Genomic DNA, 27,319 nt, shown 5'->3' on the forward strand with positions numbered 1-27,319 from the left:
CGGGCAGAAGAGGAGCAGGGGTGGGGCCGCGCGGCAAGCAGGCGGCGAATATAAGACTCACGCGCAGAGTTAAACGCGTCACTGTTCTTGCTAAAAAAAACAAACAAACCCCGAAATGTTTAATTCTCGTGCTCTGTTTTAACTCCTGCCACATTCACCAATCTCTCAATATTTTTCTCCAATATGCATCAGTTTGCAGTTGCTGTTGCTCTGCTGCTCCAATCAGACGTCACTGCGTCAGAAGCGCAGCCGTCTGCGTCAGGAGCGCCTGTTGTGCGGCGCTGTGGCATTAAAAACACACGGACACGCTGTTAGCAAGTTTCCTATGTATATAATTTAGCTTACATTACAGATTTAGCGTAAAATATAGACACTGAACAGCGATGGGTGTGTAGGTGTCAGTGTTTGTTGCTGGTAATGTGAGACAACAACTTTTGAGCACCATAGAGGTCAGTGTGTCGTCACGCCTGAGCGCACTACCCACATGTGTGCTGTATGAACAGCTGAATGACCCGCTGCGTCCTCTGTCAGCGTGCTAAGGCACACTTTAGAGGACACTTGCTTTTTTAAAATAATTGCCTCTTTTTTACTCACTGGAGATCGAGGTTTTAATTGCTAAAGGATTTAAACCAAAGCAACAGGGAGAGCTCTTCCTTCACGCGGCGAGAGATGGAGCCTCCATCCAATCCGGGAGAAAGCCCGGTGGATTTGGAGTTTACGGTGGAGAATGTGGAGTCGGTAAGTAACTTGACAGTAATCGGCCTCTTATGTATTATTATGCGTACAAATGTGCCTCTGTGTACACCACATTAAATGACAGGTAATGTGACATGTGTTTTCTGCATCATTTGCATTTTGATGTATTTTATGATGTTTAGCTTTCAATAATTTCTGTAGTAGCTGAACAAGAGGACTTTGGTTCAAACAAACATTTTATTTTTATTTGTTTATTATAGCTTAACACAGGCAAATTACACATACTGGACCTTTGCAACATGATACATGCTGTAAGCATAGCTGTCCTAATAATAACTAACACCATGTGCTTTGGATTAGTTGTCATGACAACATATTTTCTAATTTAACCAATGGCATGCGTGATTAAAAATGCTTATTGTGAATGTGTCTCAGAAATTCAACTTAATTTTATTACATTAAATTGGCCAAATTGTCACGTCAGATAAATCTCAGGTTGTCATTATCATCCCTCCTCATACAAGGTACTGCTATACACACACTAAGTTGTTATGAATAAGGTTTACAATCATCTCACATCCTCATCATTACTAGTATCTGTTATTATTAAGTCACCCTTTGCAAATGCTCCCATGCCTTTGTGTTGGCTCTTCTTCCCTTCTTCAGGCTCTCTATCAGCTGTATTTTGACCCGGACATGGAGCGTAAGAACGTTGCCCAGAAGTGGTTAACCCAGGCCCAGGCCTCAGCACAGGCATGGCAGTTTTGCTGGGCCCTGCTTGGTCCTGAAAAGGTCTGTGAATGTGTGCCTACTGAGACTTATTTACAATTGCACAATTCAAGTCGTAATTCATATAAGATTGTTACCGTCAGTGTTTCTTTGCAGCTACCAGAAGTGCAATTTTTTGGTGCCAGCACCCTTCACAACAAGATCTCTCGTCACTGGAAGGACCTCCCCACAGACCAGCATGAGAGCCTGAGGATGCAGCTCCTCTCCCATGTCCTTCATTTCTCTTCGGGGCCAAAAATGGTGCTTACCAGACTTTGTGTAGCCCTTGCTGCCATGGCTCTTAACTTAATCCCACAGTCCTGGTCCCAGCCAGTGGCGGACATGGTGAGGGCCTTCCAGCCACAGACGCCTGACTCTGAGGGTGCAGAGCCTGTGCAGGAACCTCATGCACACTGCCTGGCACTACTGGAGCTGCTGTCCGTACTTCCAGAAGAGTTTCAGAGCAGCCGGCTCGCCCAGGCTCGTCGTGCCCAACTGAGGGAGGCTCTAACTGGGGAGTGGAAGGTGGTATGCCCTCTGCTGCGCCAGTTGCTTCAAAGCCAGGACTCCTCTGTGCAGGTGAAGGAGAGGGTGCTCCGTTGCCTGTCTAGCTGGGTGGGGCTGGATGTGCCTTTAGGGGAGAGTCATGAGCTGGTCCAGGACTGTTTCCCTGCACTGTCAAACCCTGAGCTGTTTGACACAGCTGTGGAGACCATAGTAAATGTCATCTCACAGCCAGACTGCCAAAGGTGAGACACATACCTGATTAGAATTTAAACATTTATGTCAGAAGAGGACCCATTCAAAAAAAGCACCTTTTTACAGCAGCAATGAACATGTTATCAGCCTGATTTAAAAAAACAAAACAAAAAAACACAATTCTTTTGATTAGCTATGTCTTGATTGGCACACACTTTTGACGACTCTTCCGTTTTGATTTCATGAAGGACAAGCCTTATTGACAATATGGAGTGTTGCTTACCTGGTTGACAGGTGGGCGCAGTATATTGGTTTGTATTTAACAAATTCTGCGGATAATCTTTTAACTCGGAACATGTGCAGGTACATCAATGCTCTGGTGAACTTGGTGCCTCTGGTGCTGGGTCTCCATGACCAGCTTAAGGCAGCAGCACAGGATGGGGACATGGAGACCTCACATGGCATCTGTCGTATTGCTGTTGCAATGGGGGAAACACACTCCAGGTACACACAAGAACTGCCATCATCTAACCTGGCTTTAGTAAACGGCCTTGATCTCTTAATTTGGAAACATGTGTTTGTGTATGACAGGGTGTTGTTGGAAAAGGTGGAGCACTGGCAGGAATATCTGGCTTTAGTTAATATGATTCTATTCTGTACCGACACCCCCGGGCACTACCCAGTCAGCGAGACCACCAGCTCCCTCACACTCACATTCTGGTACACTCTACAGGTATGGGAAACAAACAGTATATGGTTTGCACATTATTTATTTCCAATATTGTTTATTGCTGGGTGTAAAACATGTTTTTCTTGCATGTTAAGGATGACATCATGTCCTTTGAAGAGGAAAAGCAGGCTGTTTACCTGCAGGTCTACAGGCCAGTTTACTTCCAGCTGGTGGACGTGCTGCTACACAAATCTCACTATCCCTCCCAGGAGGAGTACGCCTCCTGGTCCTCTGACGACAAGGAGCAGTTCAGAATTTACAGGTCAGCATAAGTTGTTTTTGTTGGGAACTATATTTAGTTGAAAACTTTTCATCCTGAGAGGAAATCACTGTACCGAACCCTGTTAAAAGTAAAAGCTGCTCCTGTTACCATGTTGTATTTCAGAGTGGACATCTCGGACACTCTGATGTATGTGTATGAAATGCTGGGGGCAGAGCTCCTCAGTAACCTCTACGACAGACTTGGGCGGCAGCTGATGAACCCCCAGCAGTCAGCAGTATGGCAGGTAAAAATATAACTGACTCCCATTAGAAACCTTAATGTGAAAACAGAATAGGTATTTAAACATCAGGAAAGTGAGTGTCAAACTATATACAAATCATAGGTTCACTGGCCTTTTTTCAAATGATAAAATATTCCAATTTTGATTTGAAATTGTTCTCCTCTCTTCCTCATGTTGTCGCCTCTTCCTCTTTTCTTGAACCTGATATCCTGTTTTGTTTGTTGTCCTGCATTTTTAGGACACAGAGGCCCTGTTGTTTGGCTTCCAGTCTATAGCTGAGACTATCGATGTGAACTACTCAGATGTTATCCCCGGTCTAATTGGTCTCATCCCCAGAATCAACATCAGCAATGTAATGCTGGCTGACACCGTCATGTACACTATAGGTACTGTTCATGTCTGTTGTGTCAAAATGAGTCAGTACAGTTCACTTGACTCAGGAATACTTCGGGAAATATAAAGTCTAAATATAAAGTATTTCTTTGATACTACCTTTTGAGCTTCAAATGCTGAGCATGCAGTCTGAAGAAAACGACCGTCATGTGAAAAGATCCACATTTTTGTCTCCTGGTGTGATTGTCCATAACATGTAGAGTACAATGACTTCCACCTGCTACCCAGGTTCCCTTGCTGAGTGGCTGGCTGACCACCCAGTTATGCTGGGTGGCATATTACCCATGGTGCTTCAGGGCCTTGTGAAGCCTGAGCTGTCTGTGTCCAGTGTTTCCACTCTGAAGAGGATCTGCAGGGAATGTAAACATGACCTCGGACCCTACGCTCAGGACATCCTGACCGTGTCACAGGTCAGACATGCAGCCATTTTCCATCAATATGATCTAGTATATGTTTTTGTATCATTGCTATAACGCTGGTTTTCCTTCTGTAGGATGTGCTGGTGAAAGAAATCCACAAGGTGAGTAAGCAGCCCTAAACTTTTACAGTGTTTCTTTCTCTTTTTGTGAACACAAACGCAACAGCAGCCTCTCTCATCTCTCATGTATGATGTGTGCTATTTGTGTTCCTGTGTGTGTGTGTGTGTGTGTGTGTGTGTGTGTGTGTGTGTGTGTGTGTCTGCAGAGCAGCCAGTGCATGTGGTTGATGCAGGCTCTGGGTTTCCTGCTGTCTGCGCTGCCTGTGGAGGACATTCTTGTCAGACTTCACGCTCTCATCACGCCTCATGTGCAGCAGCTCGACTCACTGGCCCAGCAGGAGGTAAAGTACATCGTTCATAGGTAGCAGTTTATAGTTTACCTTACATCATTGACCTTTTGGAGTGGATTTCGGACACCTCTATGACTCGTACTAATGATTGGCTCAGTCTTAAAGTCCCTAAAGTTTAAACTAAACTCGATAAATCTGCATTTTCTTTTGATACTGCAAATTCACGGAAACTCTTAAGATTTGAGTTAATCTCTCTCTTGCAGAGTTTTGTATTTTGATTTCAGCTATTTTGTTTTCAATCGTATGTTTTTTCATACACAGTGATTTAAGTGTGCTTGTAACCTTCACAACATTGGAAATGAGTGAAACCTCAACGTCTTTTTTAGAATAAAAAAAGGTTCAAATTTAATTGAATTATACTTAAACTACTTGTTTGGTAAAACATCCTTTAATAACGGGAAAGTTTGAGTTTTTTTTAATTATTATGACTTGAACAACTGAAAGGACAATTGAAGTGGATCTCCTTTGATTAGTATTCATTTTTGTTTTTCTTATTCTTGTCTAATATTTTAGAGACATTTATGACTACATATTCATTTAAAATAATGAACAGTAGCTTTAAATCTGTTTAAGTATTCCTGTAACTAAATATGTTTGTGTTGTCAGTGACTGTAAAAGACACACGTAGACATTAAATTATTAATAGAATACATTCAATACTGAATGTCTGGTTGATTACATTGAAATTCAAACTGTCATCAGTAATACTACCTCACTTATAATAGATAAAATACAATCAGTTCAATTTAACAAGTAGTAGCAAAATAATGCTTTTCTTATAGTAACTGAATACAAACTGTCACTTCTATTCAACATGATGCAGAGAAGACTTGAGTGCACTGATAAATAAATGCTTAAAGATACCAACAGTGGACCTTAATAGAAATATTGTGGCAGTATTCTAAACAACGTTTTCACCTCTGAGCTCTCCAGACGTTCACAGTAGCTTTCCTTCAGTTGTTGCTTTTACCAAAAACGTCATATTTCATTGTGTCTCTTTTGACAGCCTAACCCTGCTAACAAACAGTTAATAATCCACATCCTGGGGATGTTGTCCAGTCTCTTCACCACTCTGGACATCAGACATGCAGATGACTCAGAGGGAGCATCCAGCCCGAGACTCCCGCCCTCACAGAGCACTCAAAATCCAGTACGTTTGTGTTACCTAATTACATGGGTTACAGTGGTCAGTTTTCATTTTCTATTCTCGCTAGTCGTTTGTCATCGATAGGAGAAGTAGTTGTTTCTCCATCATCCGTTATCGTGAGCTTTGCTCATCTATATCACACAACATTTTCATCACATATTTCACATACATCCTCTTTATTTTAATTCCAGGTTGTTGTTGTGCTCCAGCAAGTGTTCACTTTGATCCAGACCATCCTCAGTAAATGGCTCAATGACTCAGACGTGGTCGAGGTAGGAGGCTTTCTGCTTCCTGCATAAATACAAACTGTATGTCTTGGATGTTGTGTGTGTGTTTGTGGTGTATGATTCATGTGTGTGCATTTACTGACTCTTCCGTTTCCTCCCTCCAGGCAGTGTGTGGGGTCTTCGATAAGTCAGTTCGAACCCTCCTACACGACTTCGGTCCGATGGTTGCTCAGCTGAGCGAAATGCTGGGGCTGATCTACAGCGCCTTCCCACAGTCCTCTACTCTGGACCTTGCACGGCAGGTACGCCCCCGCAGATCAAGAACATGAGCATTATATCTGTAAATGAAATGAAGGCTCTGAATATGCTGCAAGGACTGATGTTATTCTGTGTATGTGCGTAGATGGTTCACATATTTGCAGGAGAAGAAGAGCACATCTCTGACATCAAAAGCCTGATTGAGGTGCTAACTTCCGCAACACTGAACATATTTCAGCAAGGTAGCGAACACATACAAAGACATTCACACTAGTCCAATGATACATTGCACTTTTTGTTCATCCCATCTGATTTTCCCTTCACAGGTCCTCGGGATCATCCTGATATTGCAGAATCATTTATGCAACTTCATGCCCAGGTTTTATTTTAAATATTCTTTGTCAATTGTTTTGCACGTCTGAATCAGACAGAAAACTTGTCCCAACCCTTTTTTGTTTTTCTTCACAATAAGATTCTGAAAAGGAAGCCTGATGTTTACCTGTGTGACCAGCTGGATGTTAAAGCTCTATTTTACTGTGGTGAGTAATACTATACACGTGTACTGTATGCAGCTTGCATTCACAGTGATTATATATTTGATGTGAAAATTCCTCCTTTTTTTTAATTTTTCACTTTCACTTTTTTAAGACCCCAAAAGCTCCTAAAAATTGTTCTTTAAATGGTAAAAATGTGAACCTTTTTAGAGTCCTACAAGTTTGATGAAGTCTTTCTGATATCTGCCTGAGAAGATCTTTTTTTTTTTCAGGGATTCTGTCACTGAAGTTTCCAGAGACACCAACAGTTAAAGCTGCCAGTCTCTTCTTTGTGAGTCAAGGCATACATGTTGTGCATGCTTTAATTGCATAGTATAGTCCTTACCTCATGATCAGTTTAGAGATTATTGTTATTTTGGTGCTTTGTCCGACAGACAGAGCTGCTGCCTCGATGCAAAGATATTCCCTCGCTTGGTGAAGTGTTGCAGAGAGATGGAAAGCTCCTGACAGAAACCATACTCCACGTGAGTCACACACTGGAGACAAGATAAGAGAATCTGTATCATTTGCGACATGCGGGACTTATCAGACCTTTGCACGCATTTCATTCACGTCATCTGATCTCAAACTGTCACCCTAAATCTTCCATCCATCTGCCTCAGGCTGTTGGCGGTGGGTCTCCTCGCAGTCTGACGGAGCACTTCTCTGAAGTGCTGCTGAGTCTGAACAGACACTGTCCGGCTCTGTTGTCTCAGTGGCTCAAAGAAACGCTGCAGAGTCCAGGATTCCCCTCTGCACAGGTGTCCACAGAGCAGAAACACAACTTCAGTCAACAGCTTCTGAGGTAATTCAAATAATAGTTTTAAGACCCGTTTATAAGCCAGGTGAAAAGCAAAACTGTTCTTATTGGAAATGCCTGCATGTTGCATACTCACAGGGCTCCTGTCTGAAATGTGTAAGTACTGTCAGAAAATGTCTCTAACAAGAGTGAAGATATTTCACCTTCATATCCTAAGTCTCTTCCTGTGGTTTGTTTACTGCTCCTCACTATGACTGTCTCTTACATCAGGTAAGAACAGTCAATGTAGTTGTATTATTTTGTAGTTTTTTTTTCTGTCAGAGAAGCACATGCTTTTACAAACCACTTTTATACTCTTTATACTAAGATTATCCAGACTAAGATTGAATGTGACTTAAAAGGATTAGTGTCAATAGCAAGTTTCAACACTATTCTACTCGTTGGTAGACTCGGACAGAAGGTCGGGTGTTCGATCCCCAGGTCATGCGGCTTTGTCGAATGTATCCAATGGGTTCTTTGGTAAGACAGTTAACCACTGAAAGTTGCTCCCTCTGCTTCATCAGCAGAGTTTTAATGTGTATGAATGAGATCAGTTATGTCTGATGGCCACTTTACTTAACTACGTGCCATCAGTGCGTAAATTTGTGAATGGGTAGGCGGTAGTGAAAAAGCACTTTGGGTCGCCAGAAGACTAGGAAAGCGTTACACAAGCTCAAGTCCCTTTGTGCAGAAAGTCCCTATATGTCAGATCTGTGACCACCACGAATTTGTCTTTCTTCCAGGGAACAAACGAACAAGCGTCGTGTGAAGGAGATCGTGAAGGACTTTTCTCTGCTCTGTCGGGGCATGCAGGGGTCAGGATACTGATACACTGAATGTAGAGAGTAAACAACCAAAATGTGAATCTCTTTGAACTAGAAATGTTCCCATTACTTCTTGACTTTTTACCTGGGACGATGACACTGGACTTTTAAAACCGTGCTCATGAACTGATGCAAAAACACAGGTGAACGTTCTGTGCAACATGTTTGTAGTAAAATCACTTTGTCATGATAGAAATAAAAAGTGCACCAAACGGACAAAACACAAATAAACCGTTGGTTCTTTACAGCTGCTTGAGCAACTGTGTGTGAATGTTGGCTTATTTATTGTTTCTCTTCTTCTGTATACTGCATGTAGTTCATTTTCACACGTTATGAAAATATAGAAACCCGACCCTCCCTCCAGGCCTCTTCTACTTCTTCTTCTCCTCCTCTTTGTAAAGGAGAGCCTTTTAAAAATGAGACGTCATGATTTGATAGAGCTTAGAAATCTTCTACATGTATACTTCTGATGATATATAATAAAACCGTTTCATCACTTCCACAACAGAAAAGAAAACAAGACAGACTCTTTGAAGCAGACAACATGTTTCAGTGTTCGTCAGAGACATCACGTTGAGAGTGGGCAGTTTTTCTTGACGGGGTCCTCAGTAGGAAAAAAGATCGAAGGATGATTCTAGTGGTGGTGTCTGGTGCACTAAGAGCCGGTGCTGAGATGAGAGAGGCCTAGTCTGTGAGTTTCAGCAGGGATTTTGTGCAAAAGCAGTTCAGAAGGCTGCTCATGAAACCAGTCCCAACATGAGCGGCACACTATCGTATTCTGGTGAAGAGGTTCAGCACCGACTTTGATTCCTGTGAACAGAAAGAGATCAAACATTGAAACACACTTTCTTAAACCCCAACACGCCCTCATCGCTCAGGGGTCATTTAAAATGATGATCAATATCTTGTTTAGTGTACCCTATGAAATACAATTAGACTTCTTAGGTCGCTGTAATGTAGTCAGTCATGAGTAAAGATCAAGATCCAATCAGTTTTTAAGCTGATATCTTTAACCTGAGTATTTCTAAAGAGCTGAAAATGAATGAGCATCAACCTTAAAGATGTAACATCCAACACTGAAGCTATCAGAGCTGTACATATCTAATGATCAGGGATGAAGATCCCATATTTAATAACAGTCAGATCCTAAACACTTTAACGTCTTACATTTGCTTTTAAACAGAATTATGCCTTAAGAGGGCTCAAATAAGAAACAGGACTAAGAATGATTAAACACAAAAACAACTAAAATTCACTATCAAAGATTTTATTTATCAACTGCACACTGACAGAATGATTTCTTAAAGTTTGCTGAAACAGGATTCGAAATTAAATCTCCAGTCCATTCACCTATACACCAAAAACTATGACGTGATTTGACACATTGTGTATCTTTAAAGGCTGCATGTGCAACATTTGAGACGTAAATATGGCAGAAATCCCTCTCTGAGTCATGACCGTCTACAACGAGTGTGGCACCCGTGTCCCGGAGTCTGTGATGCTGTCAGAGCTTCACAGCGTGTAGGCTCATCACCTTGGGTATACAAGTTGTCTAGAGAGGGACTAGAGAGAAGAAGAACAACATACTGTACTCACTGCTTATTTAAATGTCACGTAAGCTGAAGAGTGCTACCAGTAGCCTGCTAGTGCTAACACCACCTATGCACCTCGAGTCGTTTTGATTTCATGCTGGTGCTCAAGGGCGACATCTACTGGATTTACCGTTAACACAACACATCTGTCTCTGTCTTCAGTGTGTATCGTTGATAGTGAATTGTTGTGCCCAGATAACATCTCTATAAACCAGGGGCGATTCTAGAGTCTGTTGAGGCCCGAGGCAAACATAGTCTATTATTATTTTCACAGCAATAATGCAGGCAACACTTAGCAGTACTGTCAGATGGAGCCCCAGTAGGGAGGTTTCCTACTGTCATTGCAATATGTGCACATTTTGAGGCAAAGCTGTAGTTTAAAGTTTGTCAGCCTTTTTTTTTTGGGGGGGGGGGGGGGGGGGTAAGTTGCCGTCCCTGCCAGTTGACAAGGAGGCTGCCATCAACATATTGTTACACCAGTTTTAATGACTACATGGCAGAGTGACTGTACCTTGGTGCAGCGTGTCTTACTGAAGACATTCCAGAAACGTAGTGTCTCATCACCTGCTCCTGTGACGATGGCCTCCCCATCCGGTGACACAGCCTGAGACAAGAGGTCAAGAGAAGGGGAAAGGTTTAAAGGGTTGACTGCTATGGCGTTAGTAAATATCAACTACTGATGATTAAGTTCTACGTCAAAGGAAACAATGACAAATCCAGTTGTGAAATGCACTTGGTATTTTGAGGTCAAACGGAGGAGAAAGCAGCACGCAGTGACACGCCCAACACTCAGCTTTCCTTGTCCCTACACGTAAACACCTTCAACAGAGTTCTTAAAAATCTTCTCACTGGAAAGTCACCCAAAGTTTGTAAGTGAAAGGACTAACCCAAAGAGCCAAACCTCCAACTCAAAAATACATGCCTACATGTGACTGAGGCCTTAAATACTGAGTGAAGAGTAGAAGTACCTAAAAGTACATTTTTAAAAAAATACTTTAGGTTTAGGTTTGAATTTCAAATTCTGGACTTTAACTTGTAAGTTTACATTCTAGAGTTGCTTCTTATACTGAAGTCAGATATAAATAGAGAATTCTAGTAATCATATTTTATATGATAAAGTATGGTAACACTTTCCACCAGCAGATGATGTAAAGGTCAGCGAGTTGCACTGGCACTGAACACGCACTTGGGAGGATTTCAACCTGTATTCTTACCAGATAGAGCACTCTGTAAGAGTGTCCTGTCAGCTTGGCCACCTGCGTGAGAGACGGATACTTCCACACAAGGATCTGATTCTGAGAGTAGCCGTGAGTGCTCACCTGTGAACACAAGAATAACAGTTTTAAAATGAACACACAAATCTTCTGCAGTTTTATTCTGTAAAGAACAACAACAACAAAAAAACAACAACTCTTGGAATGATTTGTCCAATTCAAAAGCAAAACTAACTAACACTTGATACTACCTGATACTTTACAAACAGAGACCTCACATCACACAAGGCAGCTGATATCTGTGCAGAGATGAAATCACCAGCGTGAATGTCTATTCATAACGCTGCGTGCCGGTGTAAAAGCCTCCTCACCAGTTCGTTGGCATGCTTGGACCAGGCCAGGTTGCAGACCTGGGAGCCGGTGTCTGTGCTCTGCAGAGCCTGACCCGTCAGCGTGTTCCAGAAACGAAGGCAGCGGTCTGCTGTGCCGCCCCCCGATGCCAGCAGCCCGTGTTGGTGGGGGGACCAGGCGATGGCCTTTACCGCCGCTAGGTGGTCACTGTACTGCTGCACGGGGAGGAGGCTTGAGCTGTTCCACACCAGTAACTGAGCAGGACATGGAGAGGAATATGATTAGTCCTACTCACACAGCTGTTTCACAAGAGTGTTAATGAATCCACCTGTCACTAGAAAAGTTCTAACTGCCTCACTTTGTTGTCGTTCCCTCCAGACGCCAGGTGCTGGTGGTCAGGAGACCATTTGAGGCCGCACACTTCTTGTCTGTGACCTTGCAGCCTCCTCTCTGCAGAGGGGGGGGTTCTGACGTCCCTCTGCAGGATCACTCTATCCCGACTCCCCGACGACAGCTGCTCGCCATTCCATGCCAGAGCACCTTGAAACAAAGGGGAGAGGGTCTCAGGCTTCACTGTGGCTGTCTTGCTGGTAGAAATACAAAAGTTGTACTTCATGGCTAAACATAAATACTACCAATAAAAACAACAACACTATTAGTTATGATATGATCAGTGTATTTATCAAAATTTGATTCTTTTTTTAAACTTTCTTTTTTAATGTTTTTCAACAGACCATGTACAGTCACATAGGTATATTGCAAAAATCTATATTATCAGTCAATTATAATCACACAGCAGAACTGAAAGAAACACTGACACAAGCAGAGGGACTTTATAGAGTTAAGAGACTGTGGGCGCAAAGAATGGATTTGGTGGGAACTGAAATTGTGCCCTTTAAAGATGTCAGAGGCTTAAGAAAATGATCTAAAGGAGTACTTCTGGGCAGGTTGGGAAACTTTGGAAGTGTGCTGCGAGCAAAACTGTGGGCCTGTAAAAATCTAAAAAAACGACGTTCAGGAAGTGAAAAAGAACGTGCGAGGTGCTGAAAAGAGGCAAACGTGTTATTAATATACAGGTCTTTAAACGTTTTAATTCCCAGATTGGCTCAAATCAGGAAAGCAGTTAAGGGATCTCTTACTTTATATACAGTTGTTTTCTACAAGCCGTCTCAAAAACATCTGGGCTTTCAGTTCCTAACTGACCTACACGTGCAGAGTGACCCTCCAGACTGGTCAGCTTCCTCCCTCCTGCTGCGTCCCAGATCTGAACGTAGCCTTTGTGTGTGCCAACAGCAACCAGACTCCCCTGGTAGAACCAGAGCAAAAGATAAACACAACGTGATTTTCACTTTACTGGGCGTTCCTCTTTAACAGTGTCCTCTTATGAACATCAGATTCAGCTCACCCTCTCGTTCCAACAGACTGATGTAACAGAGTCTCCATCCACTGAGAGGTCACACAACCTTGTCACCTGTTGAGATAAACAGAGAAAACATGAGGACAACACCTGTGTGATACACAAGATTAAGTTCGTTTAATTTAACAGCACTTGGGCAGTACTCAATGACCTGGTACCTCTCCAGCAACCAGACCAACTTCCATACTATTGTTCTGTACTGGGACTTGAACCGTTGACCGCCCAGTTCCCAACCCAAGTCAGATTGAGCCACTGTGTCCCCCAATTTACCCATGTATATTGTATCTGTCCCTATCACATGAATAATTAATAAATAAAATAAATGCAAAACTGAAGCTCCTCAAGTGACTTACACAGGCAGCCTTCAAAATATCCTAAAGTGACAAAGCAGATGGACTGGACCACTGTTTGCCCGTCACTAGGTTGACTCAAAGTTTGTAGTTTTGGCACATAGGTGCTGCTCCCTCTTAACATCAAGAGAAGCAGTTAACTTAACCATGTTAAACAAAAAGTAAATAGATCATGTGAACAATGGGCCTAGAAGTCTGTCAGCACCTGTGAATAGAGGTGGAGAAAAAAAAAAAAAGCGATTTCTGTAAAAATCAAGATTCTTCTTTTCTAACATTTAAAATTTGATCGTTTGTTTTGTAGCTCTTTGAATTGAAAATCGATTCTGAATCGAATCAGTAACCAACGAATCACAATCGAATCAAATCATGAGATACCCAAAGATTCCCAGCCCTACCTGTGAACCTTCATCAAAAATGTGTTCCCAATCCTATTGGTCTTTTCTAGCTTTTAGATTATACAATTGTTGCTTTTCTGTACGTCATAAAGATCAAACAATAAAATAACGTTTCTAAGTCTTCCTCTGACCTGGCTGGTGCAGGCACTCCACAGGTAGACACAGGCTCCCAGTCCCACACTGAGCAGGTTTCCTGCTGACCAGTCTACCAGGTTGAGGTAGAAGTCATCCTGCAGCTCCGGAGCATCCAGCACTTTGAAAGGGATCTTTGAGATCTTACGGGCAGGTTTACGAGGGGAGCGGAGCAGCTTGTGACTGCAGAATAATGAAAAAGACAGGCTAGTTATCTGACTGTATAAATGAAGCACTGTTCAAGGCATGTGAACATTGTCATACCTTTTGTTACTAAGAGGGGAAAGGGAGTATGGTGAGACTTCATGGTCACTATTGAAAGGCACTCTCTTAGTGTGGACAGTGTACTGCAGAGAAAACACATAAAACAGAACTATTCAACATCCTTCTCTTCAATGTGTAAGTGACTTAAAAGAGCTGACTAGCTAAAACAGTTTTAAATGACTTGTACCCTAAAAAGGCTTTGAGAGTCTTGAGAGAGGACTGCATGCCGCCGGTCGTCCGTGTGAGGGTCCGGCACGCTCTCTATCCCGGCCCCTAGTAACTCATTCCTCAACAAAGCTGCGTAGGCCACAGCATCTGCAGGGATGGGAGTAAAAAAGGTGAGAAAAAACCCAGTTCGTTTAGAGGTATTGTTACGACAAACAACAGGAATGATTCACAAAAAGCACAAATATCTGACCTTTGCTTGAGTCTGAGCTGGCATCTTTAGCTTTATGGTTCTGGTTTGGGGAGCGACAGTTCTCCTGAGGTGAAAAAAAAGGAAATGAGCATGACTTTTTGGTACACCTTTAATAACCACTCTGTGTTCTACACTACAACAGGTCATGTGACTGAACTAATCGCTCACATTGGCATAGTGGAAGTTGATGCTCCAGTTGCTTCCAGCCCGGGTGGGAATAAAGCGGTCCCCTGACTTCACACTGACAGGACTGCAGGTTGCACTTACACACTGAGAGACCAGAGAGAGATTGTGCATATCAAACATTTCCTATGTTACAATTATAGTTATGTGATTTAGTAGAGCATTAATCACATTTTATTGCTTATTGTTCTTATTATGATGCGTTACGAACACCTTGGACGAATTAAATATTTTTTTTTAAAGAACTAAAATGTTGTGAAACACTGATGACAGAGTGGAAAATCTAAGTTTGATCCCACAAGAGGGAGTGCTGTGACGAGGTCAGGACTAAAGTGCATGAGTTTATAATTAGTGTAGTATAGCTAGTACATTGTTTTTCTTAACATCTAATCTAATCTAAAGAAATTGCCACCATTGTTTATAAAGCTTGGAGTACTAGATGTGTAGAAAAAAGTCTATTAATAAGCACCTTTAAGCTCATGTAGCTGTATCTCATGTACTATCTGCAGAAGCAGGGCTAAAGTACTTTCATACACACACATACGTGTCTGATTTTCTCACACTATCGGTCTGACCTTTGACAGACGGGCATCTGTCTGCAGGTTCTGGTGGTTGATTTGCCTCAGCAGCCGTCTCTCGTACTCCTGGTCCATCTCCCCGCCCCGCCCCCCCCTAAAACACCGCTCTCTCCTGTTGAGGAAATCCACTCCGGGTCCCCATCTCTGTGGAAAACAAGCAGCCTGATTCATGACAGAAAGCAAAGGCAGCAGCGGCTCTTCATCTGCTCGTAACGCATGCAGCATGCAGCGTGCTTAACGTGCATGTCGGCGCAGTAAGGTGGTATTAATGTGACCTGGAGAGAGATATCATACCCGAACATTGCTTCTTAAAGACAGACACATTAAGCTGAGAAACATAATCAATGTGTCAATGACAGCCGAGCCGTTGTCATGGCATCAATCGCTTTCACGAATCAGTCCATTTAAACAAGCACAGAAACATCAGCTGACGAGCATGCAGCTCGACAGTGAAGCCCACCTACCGTCTGACTCACACGGTGGATCACGTCTCCAAATCGACCGTCATCTTCCGATTAAAGACTGGTGCATCAGCGAGCAGATAGCGGTGAGGTTTTTCTCTCGGACAACAGCGGTCTGTGAAAATGTCAAGGCGACGAGCTGGTGTTGTTTACGTCTGAACAAAGATGGCGACCGAATCAGCTGTAGCAGAAATGTTGGGGTTGACTTCTGCTAGCGCAGTGCAGAGCTAAACAGCGACCTCTATCGGTGAGACATGCACCCTGCATTTAAAGATGCATTTTCATTTTTTTTTCTTCTTTTGTTTTTTGTTTTGGACACGGGGTGTCGCTGTTGCACCGTAAAATAACTTACCTAGTGCTCCCAATGAAGATAAAGCTGTCTTAAGTGGAAACGGGAATTAAGTTGGTAAAACATGATAAAACGAAGAAAAAGCAAAATTCACATTGGAACACAATTTATAGGGATCAAAAGCAACAACAGAATGAAACTGACCATGAGCTGCCTTTATTGTTGTATTATGTTTGCCCTCCAAAACAATTCCCCCAAATATGTATTAAGGAAATACCAGCTTTTAAGGGACTACTTTTTTATTACAATTTCTCACAAGGTAATTGATTTTATGCCGAAGACATATCACCAAATACAAACTAAACTGAAAATACACATTTTCAAGAATAGTCCATGTAATATGAAATACATTTTTCTCGATGGTGCAAAATGAGCGTTCAAAGAGGGGTCATTCTCATGTTGTCCCTTTTTCATTTTATGTGAAACCCAAAGTGTGATAGGGAAATGTTACCACTTTACATGTCAAGTTGAATAAAATAGATTAATAAATAAACATCAAAATGCAGTGTTATAGTGTTGTTACATATATGGCAGCTGGGTCTGACTATGTCAAGCCAATGTCAACTTAAATGAAGGATAAACAATTCCTCATACCACACATCGAATGGCAGGATATCCAGACGTGTGTGGAAAAATACTCCCAAAATCACAAAGGAACCTGAAAACACATGATTCTCCAGTAAATACCTTTTAAACGTTCAAACCTAACAAACAGTCATTTGCATTCACGTATGTTTCTGTTAACAGACGTGTGTCTTGCACTGAGAGAAAATATTGACAGGCTTGCCTGAGGACCCCATGAGCGCATGACTTCAAAGTAAACAAAGATCTTATATTTGCCCTTTCTGGTTCTACATTTTCCATCCCCTGCTAATATGTTCAGAGAGGGCACTTTGCAAACATTCGAGTTGGATAAAGGTTATGTCTTTGAACTCTTTCATGTGTGGTTTTAATTCTGTGCAGAGTGAAAGAAAAAATGAACAAGACAGGAAACTGGGTTGGATGCTGCCAGGGCTTTAATGATACCGACTGACATGGTAGAGTGGAGACAAGGCATGGCATGTGTGGTGGCACTCAGATCTGCACGTACGCCCGTCTGTTGCCCTTTGTCTGCAAGACGCTGGACATACATTCACATGTCAGCAGTCATGTAAGGTACTGTAAACAGAGACTGTTTGGGCTGTCTCTGATTTAAGTCCTGTGCTTAATTTAGTCTGTTTTTAGTAAAGACAAAGTAAATATGCACTTATATTATCTAATCAGTGCTGGAAACTCATGAAGTAAAGATACTAAGCTTTAATCTCCCAATTCCTGCTATTTTATGCGTCTAACTCCACTACATTTCAGAGACATTTGCACCTGTAGTTTCAGTCACAAATGCTGAACACATGGATCTTTTTCTGTTTTTTGATACTAAAAGAACTGTCTGTCTCTTTCACTTTAAGGGGAATTTATTTTATTGTAGCATTGGTGCCATTACTTAAGTGATTTTTTGATTTTTTGTGTTTGTTTGTTTTACCAATGTGCATATTCATACTTAAAACGTGTATTTCTCCCACAATTACATACTTTACTTATCTGACCATCATTATATTTTGCTTTTCAACAGCCCAGCCACAACAACCTATTTTATCTCCATCCTCCATCAGGTCCACACAGTGCAACGTGCGGCCAGGCCCATGTTGGAGCAGCCTGATGGAGCAGAGTCTGTTGGGAGTAGAGCAGCTGTCTCCCTAAGTCAGGGTGGAGGGGGAAACACTGCAGCCTTATCGCTCTTTTAATACAGCATAGTTCAGTGAACACAGAGGAAGCTGGGGCAGTGCTTGCAGACTGTGACGCTGTCAGATCCTTACTGGAATTCATAGCAACAACAGAAACTGGACTCTGACTCATCTCATTTCTTGTATGATGAAAAATGATAGTTTGAAAATTGAAAACTAAATGATATAAGAATTAAATGTAGAGTTTTTCCAGACAACATGACTAGCTTTGTTTCATTATGTCAAACAAAGTTGCTTTAGAAGTTGAGGTACTGCTGCATAAAGAAGAGAGGTCTGGAAAACCATAGAAAACTAATATAACAGTTATCAGTTACTTACAGGATAAATGTTCCAGATTACCTTTATACTAACCAATTTGATAATTTATAAACATGTGTAGTTAACAAAACACATTATTAACTCACAGCTACTTTTAACCTGTTGTCCTTTATTTCTCTGAAGTGAACCTCTCTGAACAGTTTAAAAGGTCTGTTCATACTTTTTATCAAACAATTGCCACCATTTATCAGTTTAGTTTTTCATTTTGGCAAACTATTGTAATGATTTAGCCATTACTTTAAGCTTAGTATGACAATTCATGCATAATGTTAAGCATGATTTTCCCAATTTTTTCATTGGCCTACTTATAGCTATTTTCAGCCTTCCATGATTGTTTAGCTAATTATTTCAACCTTTCATTCATTACTTTTAATACTTTAACAATTTGTCTATTATTACGCTAGCAACTGAAAAAACGTCACACGATAAATTGAGCTAATAACCAACCATAACGTAAAGGTTAATACGTTAATATAAAAAAATATATAAATATTTTATCTAATTGTTTTATCCATACATCCATTAAGGTAAACATTTCAGTCCTTCAACCAGTAATGGTAGCTAATTTTAATAAGATTCATATATCACCATTTTAACCATTCATCTATTCCTTATGATGAGCAATTCAAGCAGTGTTTGTAGTCTAAGCTTAAACTGTTAAAGGTCACATATTTTCCTCCGCTATAACAATTTGAATTTAGTCTCAGAATTCCCCAAAACATGTTTGTTAAGTATCTAATATTTGATCATGCCTATAAACCCCTCTATATCAGTCCTGATCACAACAGGCTGTTTCCGTAGCTTTAAATGCAAGCACGCTGTGTTCGACCACGTCCCTCTGGGTGGCTTTGATGGGTTTCGGCTTTTTTCTCCACACCTTTTTGTTTATGATGAGAGGGCAGAACAAACACCTAGCTGTGGAAGCGTCACCCACCTGTGGGAGGGGTTACTGCCCTTTGTGATGTCATGAAACATAAGCACCTGGCGTTATTTTTGATAACATGTAAGTAAGCCTGTTGACTAAGTGACAATGCATGAGGGAACTTGAATGAACTGCCAAATTGATTTTATAACTAATCTAATATTGAAAAAAATGAACTAGTGTTTATGTTAGAATACCATGGTAAAAGAGTATATTTGTTTGAAAAGTAAAATCTAATACTATTAACACACTTTATGGTAAAATTCAATTAAATATATTTGAAAACAATTCATTTTAATTATTTTTTATAAGAGTGTACTGAGACACAAAGGAACAACATGTGACAATAACCCTTCCAGATCATTTTTAAACCATAGTCTTGAGTTTTTATCTAGATGACCTTTTGAGTTTCCAATAAGAATGTTTTGTTTATCTCACCCACATGTAATGTTTTTCATACTGTGTGGGCCTTTCCTCTCTCTTTAGTCTTTTCCCCTCCACAGACTGAGCCACTGCAGAGCATGTTTCATATCTCCTCCCACGCACTCCCTCACTGTGACACACCAGACAGCAACAGAGCTGCACCCTCTCAATGTTTTCTCTCTCTCTCTCTCTCTCTCTCTCTCTCTCTCTCTCTCTCTCTCTCTCTCTCTTTTGCTGTCTTTGTGTCAAATAAGGACATTTATTGATTGGGGCAAAATCAGGAGAAGGGCATGTGGATTTAACGTGATTTGGTTTGCAGTAGATCTCTCTTGATCCATCAGGCCAAATTTCCCAATATTCTGTGAGGTTGCAGTTTCATTCAAGCGGTGGAACAGTTGACCTAGAAACTGTATTCAAATGAGTATTTACCTGTTTGCACATGCATAATTTGCATGCTCAGGTGTCACAAGTTTGTGTGCATGAATGTGTTTCATCCTTAACTATGACTTTGTGATCCTAGGGAAGTATTTCCTATTTTTATTTATTAATTTAAAAGAAAATTGACAACAAGGATGATTTATTTACCACTGTGTCCCCACAGGGCCTCTAACTTCACAGCGATTCCTTAACTGGCTGCGCGCTGGCCGAAGAGCCCAGAATGTCAAAGTGATTCTGTGTCTTTAAAGGCATCATAACAAATGTGGTGTGACACTGAAAAGTGCTTCACACATAGGATTACATCTAAGAATACAATCAATGTTTAATCACAACCACACTATGTAAAAAATTATAAGACACATTGATGATCATATAATCATCTTTCTATTATCTATACCGCTTGTCCTGTTTGGGGTCGCAGTAGGCTGGAGCCATCCCCAGATGTCATTGGGCGATAGCCTGGACTGCTCACCAGTCAATCGCAGGGCTGACATATAGAGAGAGACAACGAGACACATTCACATTCACACCTACGGGCCATTCAGTCACCAATTAACCCAAGGAGCATGTCTTTGAACTATGGGAGGAAACCACGGAGTACACCGAGAGGACATGCAAGACAGAGAGGCCTTGTCCGACGAGGAATCAAACCAGCAACCACTGCCTAGTACAACAGCACTAACTACCCCACCGCTGTAAAGCCCCATTGTCATAATATTTTATAATATTCCTAGTATTTTCAGACTAATATTTTCAGTTATTATACTTTGAGTATAGTTTAACATTTCTCTTGTATTTCTTGTTCAGTGGATTATATAATGCTGCCTTAAAAATCTTTATGTAATTGAAACAAGTTTAGACAGTTGCATGCAAAGGCAAATCGCTGAGGGAGAAACAATGGCATATCTGTGGCGACTGCAGCCAGGTTTGATAACAAGATGATTTGTGACATTTTACAGGGAAGGACACATCCTGTTATTGTCCAAATCTTTCAATTTAAACTCAACACACACAGACACACACATACGAGAGGCCGGAGAGGAAGAGAACTGTTCGTCATTCTCTTCAGGACTTTTGCAGGGATCTTCCTCATCAATCTGTCTCAGCCACTCAGAGCTGATCTTTGTCATTGACATACAGACCTGTGTTCTTGAATTATCCTGGAAAGTCTAATATGACCAAATATTCCTGTTCACTGACTACAGTTCCCAACCCAAATAAAGAAAAACAGCAGTTGGCTAGCAGCAACGGCAGGAAGACTTTTTATTTTTTTTATTTTAAAGTGAATGTGGAGAGAGCAGGTTTGTTTTGCTGGAAGTGGTTCTCTTCCTCTTTTGCATTGGCTGTGGAGGCTTTCAGAGTCTGGCTGTGGGAGTGGAGAAACAAGGTGGATTGGCTGTCAGCTAGCTCTCCTGGCAGTAAAAGTCCCTGGCCAAGCCTTAGTTGTGTGGCTCACAGACATCAGGGCCAGTTTCCTGACGTCAGACCTCAAGACTTGTGTTAAGGTTTCAAACAAACTTGCTGCCCATTGCTATGGTATTACGGACCACCACCATGGAAAACACTTGTCTCTGTCTGCGCCTGTGTTTATCATAAACAGCTGCCTCATTTCTGCTGAATCGAACGGAAGAGTGGATCGGCTTTAGGTTTCTTGCTCTCATTCAGACATCCGGACACTATCACATGGAGGGAATTTTTGTGTGACACACAGGTTGATTTCAGGGAAAATTCATTTGAACTGTCTCAGGAACAAAGGTCTATTAGAACATTTTATTGCCATAAACCAGGTACTTTTCATAGCTGAATAATGAGCTCATCGGAACACAGTGTAATTAAATAACTGGAAGATATATAATTACTAAAGGCAGTTTATGTAACGTGACAGGTATCTGACCTTATATGGAAGTTTTTTATGTCTGTTGTTGTGACCTATATATCACGCCTTAAAAAAAGCTATTCATGTTGCACTGTTTAGAGGCTTTTTGCTTTATACAAATTGCAGAAATATTCTGCAACTCTGCAATAAATTTTAAAAACATTACAGAAACTTCTCTCAAATGATGCCTGGTTTGTGAATAAAGAGTTTTTCCTCAAAGTATAACATGTTTTGAAGCTCCAAAAGTGAACAGGAAAGGAGTATTAAACCATTGGTACGAAACTTGTGCTATATTATCTGACTGTACACACACTCTATGGGATTCAGATGGACAGAGTCTCTGATTGGTTAGAAACACAGCTTCTGATTGGTTTAAAAGACTCAAAACATGTGAGACAAAGTTGACAAATAAAATTGTTCAAAACATAAAATAAAAACAGAATAACACTAAGACATTATGTGTTGGATTTAAAAGTAGGGATATACTGTAAAAAGTCTCTGGATAATGACTGCAGATTGAAGCAGGAGAAGATGACTGCACTGAAACCTCGAAGAAAGATGCATCTGACTTGAACACATAAAAAGTCACAATAAACCATACTCTGCATTTTTCTTTATTCCTTGGGGCTTTTAATGCCATTAATTAGAGACAGGAAGGCAGATATAGTCAGAAAGAGGAGAGGAAGAGAGAGAGAGAGAGAGAGAGAGACGTGGGAAAGAAGCCACAGTTCAGATTTGAAACCGAGCCAATTTTTTTTTTACAAGTTTGCAGATTCACGTTTACATATCTTTATAGGTGTATACATTGTAGTGATTTGACGTAATAGGATCAGTTAAAGTTTTGATACTGTATTGTTTAATAATTTATACAACTAAACCTGTAAAATCCTCTGCTGTCTTCAAACGGGCCCTCCCGTTGATCACGTATTCAGATGATTATCTACATGGGTCAAAGTACTCACATTGCTGGAGTGAATGCTCTGAGGGCTCTGCACATAGCATGACTATCTCTACTCTTCCTGTTTACACTGCTGCCTTAACGTCCAGCAGCAATGAACCCAAATCTGAGGGAAGACAGGTCACTGGTTTCACTGCAGGGAAATGACGGACGACACTTGTCGGTTTTCCCCTTAGAGTTGCAAAATAAACTAACAATTTGAAAGGTTACATTATTGCATCAGTTTAAATCATAGACTGTCACACATTTACTAACTTGTCATTTGTTTTTTTGTTGTCTTTTTTAAACCTGGTGCTCTTTTATTTGCCGTTGCTATGTTGGTTTTTTTCGGTCAGAAGTGACCATTGTGTTGTTGTTGAGGAGTGTGGAGCTGAAAAAGTTAGAAATGACTAGATTAAAAAAAAAAAAAAAAAAAAAGAGAGCACGTCTTTGACCTACTGTTTGATGATTAGACCAAACAAGACTCCATGTTTGCTCAATCATTGCATGACATAAAACCCCTCGAGAGGCATGTAGCAATTCCACACTCTGAGTTTCAGTGACTGAATTAGCGGAGGGGACATCCAGCTACATTTTAAATGACCTAAAAGTAATATTACAATCCCCTCCCACATGCAGTTAAGAATACAGAAATGATCTCAGGAGACCTAAACTTCTTAACTGAACATTACGGCTGTTGTCGCCCTTTTTAATAAAGGGCCTGATATTGATCAACTCACTAACCACTCAACAGCTTTACGGATAAGAAAAATCGTAAATTACAACATTTAATTTAAATTCATGAAGCCAGGATTTCTTTTGTGACCAAATAAACAACAAACACCAGAGGATTCTGTAATACATGCCCATTTTAATAATCCGATAGAAAACATTTCTTGAACACAACATTACACCGTTTTACAATATATTGTGAGGAACACACTGAAAAAATAGATTTGAAACATGTTTTATATATTTCAGCAAATATTCCTTTAGCGGTACAATGACCCGTCACCGTACACAATCGACTGCAGCAAAGATTCAGCCTTCATAAATCGGCCTGGAACCAAAGACCCAGACATAAATCCAGACTTCTTCTGCACCTGACATCAGGTGTGTTGTTGGCTCATCGGAATGTACAAACATTTCAAACGGTACTTTGCAAATCGTCAAAAACTGAACTGCATGACTTCACGTTATGGTCCTTTAGCAAAGTAGCTTGTTGAGTACAATAGATCAGAACCACCGGACAAGTACAGTCAAACTGTGACATGTGGTAGTGCTTATAAATAACAAATATACAGAGAATATTAACCATCAATACCAATATTATCATATACAAGAATAAGATAATAAATAGACTGTTACAAACAGCTGAAGAGTCATCGAGACTGTGCAACTCTGTGACACACACACACACACACACACACACACACACACGCGCAAACACACTCATACGTCCATATCATGTCACAAGACGATATAGTCTTTTATTCTGAAGGTTGCACCTCACACGTGGTACCTATAAGGTAGTGTTGGACACATCAGCAACCAGCTGCTGAAGTGTCGCCTTATTCAAAGTGCTGGATTAAAAACTACAGGATACAATGATTTTAAATCGCTAACAGGCGTCTCTTTTTCAAATGTGCACGCAGTCTTATCGTCGTGTGAAAGATCCAAATGTGTTACGGTGTCTTCACGGAGATGGATTGCTTTGAACCCTGAAAAAGGGTTTGTTTTGTGAGAGCAAATGAAGAGTTACACAGCGGAAACAGATTTCTCATGATGCCATAGCTCAGTACAAAACAAAGTAAGGGGATTTTTGTTGATTTCTCATGAACACTTGGAGAGGCTTTAACTGTTCATCTAGCTACAGGAGGATACAAGAAGAGACCAGCTTTGGCTTCCGGTTGGAAATCTGTTACACCGCTGACACTTCAAGCTAAGAGTCAAAGTTCTCAGAGGTGGCAGTAAACAGTGCTTCCCTTTAAAGGGATCTTTGGAGGTTTCTTTGACTCACTACTACAAATGTTGACTTCAAAGAGTCCGATCTGGGACTTAGTGAAGTGCTAAATGAATTCATTACAAATCAAATTTAATTGACTTTTTTTTTTGGTTTTGCATGTTTTAAATTATTGAATGTCTCCACTCTCTCTCTCTCTGCTGCCACAAAGTGCAAATTGTGCTGGGAAGTCAACTGATTTTAGAAATACATCCACCAGACGCGTCTGTGAAGAACAAGCTTAAAATATTGCAGGAACATCCGGAAGACTGTGTGAGAACATTATGTCTGCTTTGTAGAAAATCGGACACATTTTTACAGCTACATGAATGTGTTCAATAAATTATAAAAACACTTACAAAAAGACATGGTCGTTAAAAAAAGGCACACAACTTCTTTTCTTTTCTTTTTTTAGACAAGTGATAAAAAAAACAAAAAAACAACAACAACTACTTGGTAACACAGAATTTGTGGACAAGTAGTTTTGGCTGGACGCTTTAAGGTGTCGCATCCGATCCCTACACGATACAAAGAATCTGAATGAACATACAAAAAAAGTCCTGAAGTGCAAGTTTGGAAGTTTTACTAGTCTCAGTACTCAGACACAATTGTCAGTTTTACTTTCTTTGTGAGAACAAAGATCCAGCCTTTCATTCAGACAGTAGTCCCTTCTTTCAAAAAGCAGACACTTTCTCTTCCCCAGCTCCTTTTTACGGGGCTAAAAAAACAAACTGCCACTAGGTTTCCAGGCCATGTTTGCAGGGGTGCCCCACATTCACTCAGGCCCTCTTTGCCAGGCAGCTCCAAAGAGCCAGATTGCAGGATTTCTCCACTGCAATGAAAATAATTCAGCCAAAAACAGCTCAAACGAACTGCATCCTTGAACACCGTCAGTCGGGCTATGTTTCCTCTGGGGAGACGTCACCACTTGTCATTTCTACCCTGCCCTCATCTGAGGTGGGATCTTGAAGTATCACACCAGTCTCCATCATCCCGCCCTCGCTGACTTCGCCCTGATCGTCCAGCGTCAGTTCAAACTGGAATTTAGTCGATGCAGGTCCCTCCTCCAGCTCCCCGTGTGGGCCGCCCTCGCCGTCGCTGCTGTAGAAGGGAGGGGAGGGGCTCTGCGGGATCATGCTCTGGTACCAGTTCCGGTTGTCTTCCAGCATGTCCAGGATGTCCTGGGCGTCAGGATGGACCAGGTCAGCCCAGGTTTCCCACAGAGGGTGAACGATGTAATCAATAAAGCCAACCTGGAAGAAATAAAGGAGGAAGTCAGTGAAAATGAAAACAAAAGCAACAATTTAAAAGCCGTATTTTATTTAAACCCCTCAATGTATACGTGATTACTATTTGGATTTCATACGCTCTTGATCTACATCTGTTACCTGTGTTCTCTCCACTGAAGCTGTATGTTTGTCACACATGGGGCTGATCTCCATCCCCCGCTCCCTCTCTCTGTCTCCCTGGTGGAAGAACTCTTCCATGATCCGGTCTGTCCACTGACGGTAAAGATCCAAAGGCTTGGTCGGGTTGCTCAGGTCAGCACAGTGAACCATGTTACGCAGAACCTGCAGAAAAAAACAACAAAAAAAACAAACATTTTAAACATCTTGCATCTTTTTTTTTTGGTGCACCAGACTGTCTGAGGTGTGTGTGTGCGTGTGTGTGTGTGTGTGTGTGTGTGTGTGTGTGTGTGTGTGTGTGTGTGTGTGTTTGAGCACGAGTGTGCATCTTACCTGCATCCTGTCTGTGTAGTTGTCAAGCAGCAGGACTCCAGAGCTCGTCACTTTCTTGGTTTCCACCATCGTCTTCAGATCGGCCAGCAGACTCATGTGTTTGGACATGTCTGTTGCCAAAACCTAAACGAGAAAAAGACACAAAGGGTGACGTTAGACGAACCGTACGATGACAGCGAAAAAATGGGTTCTGCAGAAATGGAGACGCTTGCTCACCATGTCTATGACCATCCTGCGCAGCGTCTGCCTCTGCTTCTTGCTGAGGTTTTGGAAGATGTCGCAGTTGTCTTCCTGTAGCAGTTTGAAGCCCACAGCCAGGTGGTGATTCTCCAGCACTGACTCATCGTTATACATCAGAGCCAGCTCGGAGTCTACAGGCAGAGAAAGGAGGGAGGACAAACTGAGCGTTAGCCTTTTAAAACGTGGTTACATCCTTAAAAAAAAGAAAAAAAAAAGAAAGAAACTAAATACATTGTTTGGTAGCAATCCATTAAAGGGGACTTACTGGTGTTGATGAGGAACTGGTTGGACACTCCTGGGTGGTCCACGTCGTGAATAGCTGCAGCAAAAATGGCCGCCAAGATCTCCAGGTCAGTAAAGACGGCCTGCGTTTAAAGAGAAGGAGAAAAGAAAACAAAGTGATAAATTAAAAACTGGCCCAACGAGGTGTCCAACAATTGTTTGAGGCTGACTCTCGAATGTGTCATCCTCTACGGCACGCAGTTTCAGGGGCATGCCAGCACTGACGACACTAATGCCAGTCAGCCAATTAGA

The 27,319-nt window shown here is 41.4% G+C and overlaps 3 protein-coding genes and 1 long non-coding RNA gene across 5 annotated transcripts in view; 2 read left to right on the plus strand and 2 right to left on the minus strand.

Moving 5' to 3' along the window:
- The first annotated feature begins 346 nt into the window (after positions 1–346).
- LOC306826716 (importin-13-like) lies at positions 347–8,665 on the plus strand. The gene is made up of 21 exons (XM_079348199.1): positions 347–738; positions 1,363–1,488; positions 1,582–2,213; positions 2,527–2,667; positions 2,755–2,896; positions 2,989–3,155; positions 3,279–3,399; positions 3,635–3,782; positions 4,018–4,199; positions 4,283–4,309; positions 4,474–4,608; positions 5,624–5,767; positions 5,956–6,036; positions 6,156–6,293; positions 6,395–6,491; positions 6,576–6,628; positions 6,722–6,788; positions 7,016–7,074; positions 7,178–7,267; positions 7,406–7,587; positions 8,325–8,665. Exons 1-21 carry the CDS (start codon positions 670–672, stop codon positions 8,407–8,409), a joined length of 2,886 nt encoding a protein of 961 aa, XP_079204325.1. The 5' UTR covers positions 347–669; the 3' UTR covers positions 8,410–8,665.
- fzr1b (fizzy/cell division cycle 20 related 1b) lies at positions 8,644–15,942 on the minus strand. 2 transcript variants are annotated; one of them, XM_079348201.1, is made up of 14 exons: positions 15,776–15,942; positions 15,297–15,443; positions 14,707–14,808; positions 14,539–14,602; positions 14,308–14,435; positions 14,121–14,203; positions 13,856–14,039; positions 12,968–13,033; positions 12,766–12,868; positions 11,921–12,102; positions 11,583–11,816; positions 11,212–11,316; positions 10,509–10,601; positions 8,644–9,215 (listed from the first exon to the last, which is right to left on the minus strand). In XM_079348201.1, the coding sequence occupies exons 2-14, from the start codon at positions 15,372–15,374 to the stop codon at positions 9,174–9,176; spliced, it is 1,464 nt and encodes a 487-aa protein (XP_079204327.1). In that variant the 5' UTR covers positions 15,375–15,443; positions 15,776–15,942; the 3' UTR covers positions 8,644–9,173. The 2 variants fall into 2 exon arrangements, with proteins under 2 accessions (XP_079204327.1, XP_079204326.1); XM_079348200.1 differs by having other exon boundaries at positions 15,764–15,942.
- LOC306826722 lies at positions 15,921–18,087 on the plus strand. The gene is made up of 4 exons (XR_013779483.1): positions 15,921–16,007; positions 16,857–16,926; positions 17,073–17,264; positions 17,719–18,087. It is a non-coding gene; the product is annotated as an uncharacterized lncRNA (long non-coding RNA).
- Positions 18,088–23,655: 5,568 nt separating this feature from the next.
- Positions 23,656–27,319, minus strand: part of LOC306826197 (3',5'-cyclic-AMP phosphodiesterase 4B-like) — a 61,728-nt gene continuing 58,064 nt past the window's right edge. Inside the window, exons 13-17 of the mRNA XM_079347372.1 lie at positions 27,051–27,150; positions 26,762–26,916; positions 26,546–26,668; positions 26,195–26,377; positions 23,656–26,059 (exon numbers count right to left, since the gene is read on the minus strand). Coding sequence (XP_079203498.1) covers positions 25,706–26,059; positions 26,195–26,377; positions 26,546–26,668; positions 26,762–26,916; positions 27,051–27,150 — 915 coding nt within the window. The 3' untranslated portion in view covers positions 23,656–25,705. The remainder of the gene's footprint in view (positions 26,060–26,194; positions 26,378–26,545; positions 26,669–26,761; positions 26,917–27,050; positions 27,151–27,319) is intronic.

Source organism: Symphodus melops, assembly GCF_947650265.1.
Source record: "Symphodus melops genome assembly, chromosome: 7".
NCBI classification, from domain to species: domain Eukaryota; kingdom Metazoa; phylum Chordata; class Actinopteri; order Labriformes; family Labridae; genus Symphodus; species Symphodus melops.